This window comes from Etheostoma spectabile, unplaced genomic scaffold (assembly GCF_008692095.1).
Source record: "Etheostoma spectabile isolate EspeVRDwgs_2016 unplaced genomic scaffold, UIUC_Espe_1.0 scaffold00018796, whole genome shotgun sequence".
NCBI lineage: Eukaryota > Metazoa > Chordata > Actinopteri > Perciformes > Percidae > Etheostoma > Etheostoma spectabile.
Window position 1 is genome coordinate 6389 of NW_022604472.1, and position 9589 is coordinate 15977.

Genomic DNA, 9589 nt, shown 5'->3' on the forward strand with positions numbered 1-9589 from the left:
CAGTCCTCCTCAACTATGTCAAAGACATCGCCAGTGTGGCAGCATTTTACAAAATAGATAACGGAAAAAAAGTCAAATGCAAAGTTTGCAAGCAACAGTTTGCATATCGCACCCATAGCAAAGCAAAATTGAAGATGAGATCTCCTTTATGTCACATTTACATCTCCTAGATATAAATGAGCACTAATCGAGACAAAAGTGGTTTTCTCATACTTCTCAAATGTCTCTCCTGAGAAATAAGTCTCACATAGAGCACTGTGCAAGTTCTCTAAATTCTCTCACAGCTGTCTCTTTTCCTGATCTCAACTAAGAGAAAAATGAGACATACTGTGCCACTTTCAAATATGTCTCAATTTGATCTCAGTTATATCTCAGTGAGAAATATGCATGGTTCTGTCTCTCACTGCTCACTATTTGAGTTCTCAGATTCTCTTACAGTTGTCTCTTTTCTAGTGTTTCAGCAAAAAGAAAAAATAGTAGTGCAAGCTCTCAAATTAGTCTCAATATGAGACATTATTTATACCTCAATCATATCTCAGTTTATCTCATCACAAAATTTGAGAAAAGAATTCAATTCAAGCAAATAATTTGAGATATATGGTTTATTTACATAATTTTCAACTTACAAAATGTGTTGATTTCTGACATAAGCCATACAATTAATTAATTAATTACAATTTTGAGTTCCAAAACTTAACCCATTAAAACATAAGCCATGATATGCTCAAAAGACACCTTTGTGAACTTTCTAAATGTTGACATTGTGCTGTTTTGACAGAATTCACAGCAAAGCTCTATTGTATAGGGCATTAATATATTGTGTAACACGTAATAGAGCACATACTGTTTTAATTCAATTCATTCAAGCACCCTGATAATACAATAGAAGCAATTCATCTTGCCCCCATACACCCTGACCATGACCCTTTGTTGCATCCAATATAAACCCAATATTAATGGGTTAAAACTTTTCAAGTGTGTTTGGGAAATTAGCTGCAAAAACAATGCCAGGCATAGATGTCAAGTCAAAGAAAACAACTTTACCCAGTATATGATCCAAGGAAACTACTGTATTAACAGAGGTTTCTAATAGGGGAACAACATGACTGCATGTACCATTTGTTACACTATCATGCAGCAATGTAAAACCGGCAACTTTGAATTCATTAACAAGGGCCCATTTGGCATTTGAATGTTCTGAGGTAAAGAAGAACTCAATCTGTCCATACTTTCTTTGTCCATCACTAGAAAAAACAACTGTACAATTGTTTCTTCTATTGCCTTTCCCATAGTGTTTTGATGTGAGATAATTTCTTTTAACTTGTGCCCTGTGAAAGATCCTTACTGTTTTAGAACAGATGCAATGACCACCATGTCTTTCCAATGTAGAGAGGTGAACTCTGTCCAGTTGAAGTTCACTAGATGCTCCATATAGTTTGGTCCTAGACAAATCATTGTTTTCCTGACAGAAACTATCATCTTTAGTCAGCCGTGTGTAAAATTCAGCTACGGCATTTCCTGGTTTTATGGTTTGTGAAATAACAGGAATAGACTGCACAAGTTTGACTGCATGGACCATCTGCATAGGTATATTTTGAGTGCCATGTATGAGCCTTAACAAATAGCCATTCTTGTCTTCAAAATGGAAACACGAATGAGTCCATAATGGACCAAGGGCCTTCACACTGTCTGCTAGGTGCACAAGAAGGTGTACATTTGCAGTTTCGTACCGCTCACCATATAGAATAGCCATTTGGGAACAAAAGTTCCACAGTAGTTTCTCTGCATGATCAATCTGTTCAACTGATATGGATTCCATCAACAAAATGAAAATGGCTTCACTTAGTAGAAGGAAGTGCTTGTAGTACAGTGTTGCAAGAATTCCACGGAAAACAACAGGTCCATAGAAGATCAAAATATCCCGATATTCTGATGCTTTAAAAAACATTCTGTGAGATGCCACTGATCGAGGATATCGAGTGGAGGATGGAGGAGAGATATCCTGAAATCGCTTGTCAATTTCCTTTGCATTTTTTGCCATGCTGAAGGGCTGACGAGAAAATTCTGGAGAAAACCACAGAACCATCAAAAGGCGCATTACCCAAGAAGGACTGAGTGCATGTAATCTATAGCAGTGCCTTTGATAAGGTTATAACTTTTAAGTTTGCTAAGACAACAGGGACCCTTCACCCCTTTAACGGTGGTTTTGGTCTCATTTGAGATTTTCATATCAAGAGCAAACTTTTCATTTGTGCGCAGTGGGCCTTTTGGATCTCTATGTTGGTATGGAAATGCATGAACATGTCCCCTTTCCCCTGTCTTTACAGTCTTTCCTGGCTGCTCACATTTATGACATCCAAATTTCCCATTGTATTGCACTGAATTAAGTACTAATGCTTTAGCAGGTAAGTCGCATGTTCCAGCAATGGTGAGCACTTTACACACAAAAGGTTCAGCTGTCAACTCAGCAGGTTGCACAAGAATTCCATCATCTGCAAGTTTACTGAGTGTGTCACCTAGTGGTCTAAGGAATGTAACCATGGATGGTTTTGAGTCCCCATACCAAAGTCCAGCAAATATCATATTCTCTCTTTTTGTGCGTTCCATGAAACTCAGTTCATTGATGATACAATAAAAAGGCCACACTGAAAACTTGGACGATTTGAAAATAGGTACCCCATCTGTGTTCCAAGTAAGTGAGATGTTTTTAGGATCACTAAGAGGACCACCCCCATCTACAAGCTGTTTGTAAATTTCTGCATCATATATATCTTCAATGTTGTTAAGATCTGTCTTCTTCCTGCTTAATCTAAAGTTAAGTTTCTCCTGAAAACCTGGCTTGAGAAACAATGACCTTATTTGAGCCTCAATTGGAACCTCTATGAAGGATGAGGATCTTTCTTCTGACACACTGGTCCCACAAGATAGACATTGTACTTCACCTTCTAATGACCCAAAACAATTACTGCAATATTTATGCAATACAATAGGAGATGATGCAGCATGTGAGAAAAAAAACTCTTTTAACTTTTGTACACTGTTTAAGCAGTCTGTATTCAGACTATCAGGACAAAGCAATTTGAACATTTTAAGCAAATCACTAAGTGCCTTATCAGTTACTTTATGACAGTTAACGTAAGCCATGATGATCAGAAGGCTCTCTGCAACAGTTATTGATGCATTGTCATATAATGGTTTGTGTGTTGTGTCCTTGAAATTTGACTCTTCTGCACAGTCCTCACTCAAACCCTCTTCAAATCCCTCACTGAACAAATGTCCATCATCATATGTCCAATCCCCCATATCAGGGAGAGCTTCCTCAAATAATTGAGATAGATCATACTCAGCATTGCCATGTAGTTCAGTTGTTAGGTCATCAGGCGGATCACTGAAGGCTGATCTGGAAGATGGTTCTTCATTGTCTTTGATAGAGTTAACAGTTGAAATACTCTCTTGTGCCACGCTACCTTGTGCTGGTAATAAAATAGAATAAAAATCATTAAGGGTAAAAAAAAACATCTTGTCACAACACAAAACCTATATCATCTCAACCTGTATATCACTTTCTTACACTCAGATTATTTTGTCATATTTTAGCAGGATCTGTTCAGTGACAAAATATACTATACATCATTACAGACAAACAGACAGAGAGGGTGTGTGTACCTGGCAGGTGGTGAGAGGCTTGATGTCCGAGAGTGAGTGTGGTATATCCTGCATGGACACCTGGAGGTTGGGCGTGTTCCCCATGAAGTGCAGCGTTTTGGGTTCCTCCAGGAGGCACAACTCCCTGCTGTGTTCCGCTGCTGCTACCTCCTGACACAGACAAGATCACATCAGTGGTTCACACTTTTTTCTAGATCAATATTAGTCTAATTTTGCTTAGATTACATTTTTAATGAATTAGCAAAGAACAGATTTTGGGTGAGAAACTTTCTTGCAAGAAACTCAAAAGATAAAAAAAAAAAAGTGAAGGATAGGAGAAAGCTATTTTGCCATGCTTGGTTTGACCGACTGAAGACTGCATTCTATCTACCAATCTATATTTACATGGCCTGTGATTCTTAATCAGAACTAATTGTGTTCAGGATCTCTCTGTCCTCTGCACATAAGACTGGTTGTGGCTTTTGAACATTAAACACACACCAACACATTTCATAAATTACCTAAATATTGCTGATCAGTCTCCACATGAACACTGGTGGCTGCAGGGAGGGATGACTGCAGGGAGGAAAATAAAGCATTAAATATCATATCTGCTGCAAGTTTACTGCAACACGGCTATGCCAGGCTACTCACCAATTGTGCAGCCCGTCTTGGTCGTTTACTTGGGTCTTCTTCATTACCTGTCCTTCTCCATCGTTTTCCAGGTTTTCGTCTGGTCATTTTGACACTCCAGTACTGTATAAATACAGACTAAAGTTGATGGAATATACAGTGGAACTTTTTGTAAAAGTAAAACTCTATATTATGATGAAGCGTTTATTCAGTAACAGAGGTTTCCATCTAATCAGCTCTTTAGTACACAGAAATACATTTCCTAGAAAGTGTCAATTTTCCACTTCCAAATTTCTCTGTTAATTTCTTTGTACCATTATCCCTATGATGGATAAAGTTTCTCTTATTTTATCACTTCCACTTGTTTATTCTTCATCCTGCATGAATTCACTCTCCTAATTGGATACAATTAATATCCGAAAATGCATTTTCCGTTTACTGAAAAGCAGGGGGAAACAGGGAGACTACGGTCATTTTAACAATGACTGGTATCAGAAATAATATAGAGCTGTTTTATTAATAATCGGCTAGTGCACTGTTGTGTACCACATTTTCAAAATCTTAAGTCAAACTACAAAATAATTATTAGCATCATATTCTTTAAATACCAAAAGTATTGATCATTGATGATCAATTGATCACCAAAATGTAAATTTAATGCAAGTTATTTGTATTACTGACTCATAAAAATATCAGGACGTATAATTTACATAAATAATCTATTTATTAGTAGCAGCATGAAATATAAATGACCAAGAACAAATACAGTTAGGCTTATGATCACAACTGAATGAATACCAGTTTCAATGTGGTCACAAAGACATGTTTTGTGCCAAATAATTCCACAAATATTCTTTAAGACACACGTGTATTTCTCGTATGTTTTGACATTGCTGAAGAGTCTGAAGTCTAGGAGATTTGTAACCATAGATATATATATAGCGAGTTGTAATTATTTTAATAAAGATTAGAATTCTGCCTTAGTAGACATTTAGGCCTATTAGCTAGCTAGGTGTAGCTAAGTAGCATAGCTAGTGGTAGCCCCTTGAATGTGGCATTAGCAATGCGTTGACGTTACTCCAAGAATCCTACCTCATGTGTAACTAAAGAGTCCGTTATTACTATTACCACTACTATTACTTACCGTTAGTCGTTATCCTTTACAGAGAGCGTTGCTGTTTCTTCCAAACTCAAGCCATTTCTGCCCCACACTGCACAACGGGCAGTGCACTAACCGCCGAAAAAATAAGAAGAAGAAGAAGAAGAAGAAGTTGAACGTTGCACGCGCGGGAGACGTGACCGTTAACTTCAGGGGGAAGCATACTCAGGTTAGGAAAGCGGATTGGTCAAATGATAGGACCTGAACAAATAATGCCCAATAGTAGTAATTGTAGGGCGGGTCTTGGCGCTACCATAGTGGGAGTCGTAATTTTGCTGGAGGGTGAGAAGTGTCCGTTGGTCACTGCTGTTGCACGTGTTGGCTTTTACCCCTGCCACGCTGAAAAGGTAAGAATGAAATTCTTTTGACATTATCTTAAAGTGAAATATTAACAGTTGTGGCAACGGAGTGGTCCACTGGAAGGTGGGGATAAGGTGTCAATCCAACAAGGAATTGACAAAGAAACTCCGAACTATTACTATTATTTTTATTCAGACCGTCGAAAACGGGATGGTTGGCTAAGTTAACGTTAGCTGACGGCTAACGTTAACGTTAGCTAACGGCTAATGTTAGGTTCTATTGCATATTAAACTGGGGGTCCTTGAAATGAAAACAGTTTGAGAACCAGTGATGTACAGTAACGTTAAGTCACACTTATGAAGTATCTATTTGAAATATTGATTAGCCTACATGTTACCAGCTGTAATTTATTTATTCAGTTTTTGACTGAAATTCTAGGGTGTGGCAATTCTTGAAAACCATGATTTTATATGACTTTTGATTTAAAAAAAGATGGTCACAATTTAAATAAATTTAAATTTGACTTAGTTGACTGGAGTCGCCCTCCTGTTTTTGCTCTACGTTAAATATCTGATGAAATTTCAGATCTGCAAGTTCATAACATATTGTGTCACGAGTCCGTATGTTGTGAGCAGAAAATATTTGATTTGATTTTTGCTCATTTTGATACATTCATGCCTCAAAGATATTAAGTGAATTAGGTTAAAATAGTGTCTATTTATATTATACTTAGCGTTAATGATCTAAAAAAAAAATTTCATTAACAGGATGGAGAAAAACAAAGTGCCGGCAAAAAAGAGGCTACGAGTTCCCACTCAGAAAATGAAGGACCTGAGCACCCCTCCCCAAATGAGCAATCTGGTAAGTGTAGGGGGTAAAAATCATAACATTATCGTCCAAATGATGTCTAAAAATACCAGTCTAAATTGTTGTGGCCAAATAGAAATAGAAATTAAACATTCTCTCTCTGTCTGTCTCTCTCAGGATGTGTTGCATTCGTCAGATGGGAGGATGGTTATACCGGCAAAATCTTTAAAGGATCTGACATTTTGGCAAGGGATGAGGCTCCTGTGCAGCTGCAAGATCTTAGATCAGGAGATCCTGTTTTAGCAAAGTGGTCAGATGGTAAATTTTATAGGGCCACTGTTGAATATATTTCAGGGGAAGATCAGGCTAAGCTGCCAAAAAGCCACCCAACTCCACAGGAGTCCTTTTTAAATATGTTAAAAGGCGATGAGCCATCAGACTCAACGTCAGGGTCTGACACTATTATAATAGATAGGAGCCCACTGTCTGAGCATGGCGAGAAAATCTCATCGCTGAATCCGTCAACTGACGGGGGACATGCAACAGGCCGCAACACAGCTGGACCACCACCCTATGGGTAGGTTTGTCATAATTATTACATAATCGCCTGGGCCCATGAGTTCAAAACTTCTAATCATTACCCAATCACATTTGGCAAAGTTCAAAACCAAAAAAACAGCATTAGGATAACTTTGTTATCCAATCTATGATAACAGAATAGGCTCTACGGACAGCTCCACTACTCCTGTACTTAAGGCTGCTCTTTTATTTCCTGCCTTACAGTATTGGACAAACTGATTAATCCACGTGTGTCTGAGTCACAATGGTCAAACACAAGTGGATTAATCAGTTTGTCCAATAATGTAAGACAGGAAACAAAGGAGCTGTCTTAAGTTCAGGAAGTAATGGAGCCCATTACTGTATTTCAGTAAATAGTATGTGAATGACTCGTGGGCCTTAATGAAAATTATTTGCCATTATTTTTGCTTAATGATCAGAATTGTTTATGTTCATTTGTTAAAATTAATCTGTTGAAAAATGTTTATATATTTCAAATCTTTTAACAAAGAATGGAAATAGCCACTTTACAAGCTCACATGTCACAACATATTGTGAGTTTGTTGATTTGCTATTTCCACTATTTAAATGGTTTATGTTTTTAAAGTATAAAAAGATTATAAATATGGCAGATTTTGGTCATAGTACATTTATTTTCATTATTGGTGCTGGTCATCCTATACATAAAAAGACTAGAATCCCCAGTTGTCAAGGCAGCATCTACCCTTCTTTTATGTCCATGACAGTCAGTTCTTTGTAGTTATTGGTCATATCTCTTCTGGGAAATTTGTGTTCACAAAAATGTCATTTCTGGTTCCATGTAATTTTATTATAGCTCTGCCAAAGGGGGGACCATTGGTCCATCACCCTACAGAGGCCATGAACCCAGCCCATCACCGTATGACCTCTACACCTTTGGTCCATCACCCTACAGAGGACATACATCCAGCCCATCACCATATGGCCTCAACACCCCAGGTACATCGTTCTATGGAGGCCATACACCCAGCCCATTACTGTACAGCCTCAACACCTCTGGTCCATCACCTGGTGGAGGCCATATACCCAGTCCATCAACATACAGCCTCAACACCTCTGGTCCATCACCTGGTGGAGGCAATTCAGCCAGCCCATCACCATACAGCCTCAACACCTCTGGTCCATCAACTGGTGGAGGCAATTCAGCCAGCCCATCACCATACAGCCTCAACACCTCTGGTCCATCAACTGGTGGAGGCAATGCAGCCAACCCATCACCATACAGCCTCAACACCTCTGGTCCATCAACTGGTGGAGGCAATGCAGCCAACCCATCACCATACAGCCTCAACACCTCTGGTCCATCAACTGGTGGAGGCAATGCAGCCAACCCATCACCATACAGCCTCAACACCTCTGGTCCATCAACTGGTGGAGGCCATGCAGCCAGCCCGCAAAAAAATGCATGGACACCATGTGAGGATTGTAAGGGGGAGTTTGAAAGAATCCTACAGGAAAAGAGAAGGATCGATGAGGTCATCTCGAGAATAGGCAAGTCATTTCTGCTAATTCATTCATGACGTAATTGTTCTGTACCTATATTAGTGATTGGGCTTTGAACACATAGTTTGAACTCTCCTAGAAAAAAGGTAGAAAAGTGGGTTGTGGCGTTAGACAATATAAATGGTATGGGAAGGTTTATAAACGTACTTATTTATTGCACATAATCCTTGATATTGTTAGCAAATTAGAAATAATACTTAACTATTAAATTATAGCAATAATATATTATAGTATGAACATAATGTAACAGCACAACAATTCATTATATAAATTATTATTGTGATATTTTAATGATACGGTAAAGTGCAAATGGGCTAAAGGTGATCAAATTAATCTGAACTGGTACAATTAAGTAAAATCTATTTTCACTCCTTTTTCCTCAATATTAATATAAATTAAGTGCAGCAGTAATAGTTTTGAGTTCTTGTTTCATCTTTTTGGGCGGGAAACCCAAGGAAAGCCTTTGTAGGGGACTAACTAGTTAATGGTGGGCTACTTAGTCTTGGGACATATTAACACATGCCTACATGTTTGGCCTCACATAGGCATTCTTCAGGCCATGTAGAAAAACATGACACCACACGAACAAGCTACTGTATATGCATCTATTGGTCCCATAAGTGCAATAACCATCAGCTGTGGAAAAGGGGAATACTCAGGTATACATCATTGGAAGATAGATGTATAGAATTAACACATAACATCAGCTCTAATTAATATAATCAAGGCTTGACAAAAAAAAAGAAATGTAAATCTTTTCTTGTGACAAGAATTTCAAGATTTTTTTATTATGGTTTATTTGTCAAGCCTTGGTTTTATTAATGATCCATCAAGTGTTCATTCTGTATACCTCCCACAGACATATTCTAAAGTCTCTCTCTCTAACTATTTTTTTCTTGTGGTGTTGTAGCCTATGCAAGGTTATCTAGGCATTTTTTAATTATG

The 9589-nt window shown here is 38.1% G+C and overlaps 2 protein-coding genes across 2 annotated transcripts; one reads left to right on the top strand and one right to left on the bottom strand.

Moving 5' to 3' along the window:
* Positions 1-2097: 2097 nt before the first annotated feature.
* On the bottom strand, positions 2098-4391 carry LOC116682459 (uncharacterized). Its single transcript, XM_032509721.1, has 4 exons — positions 4300-4391; positions 4167-4221; positions 3667-3816; positions 2098-3473 (listed from the first exon to the last, which is right to left on the bottom strand). The coding sequence occupies exons 1-4, from the start codon at positions 4384-4386 to the stop codon at positions 2098-2100; spliced, it is 1668 nt and encodes a 555-aa protein (XP_032365612.1). The 5' UTR covers positions 4387-4391.
* Positions 4392-6613: 2222 nt separating this feature from the next.
* On the top strand, positions 6614-8661 carry LOC116682460 (skin secretory protein xP2-like). The gene is made up of 2 exons (XM_032509723.1): positions 6614-7121; positions 7938-8661. The coding sequence occupies exons 1-2, from the start codon at positions 6958-6960 to the stop codon at positions 8659-8661; spliced, it is 888 nt and encodes a 295-aa protein (XP_032365614.1). The 5' UTR covers positions 6614-6957.
* Positions 8662-9589: the final 928 nt, after the last annotated feature.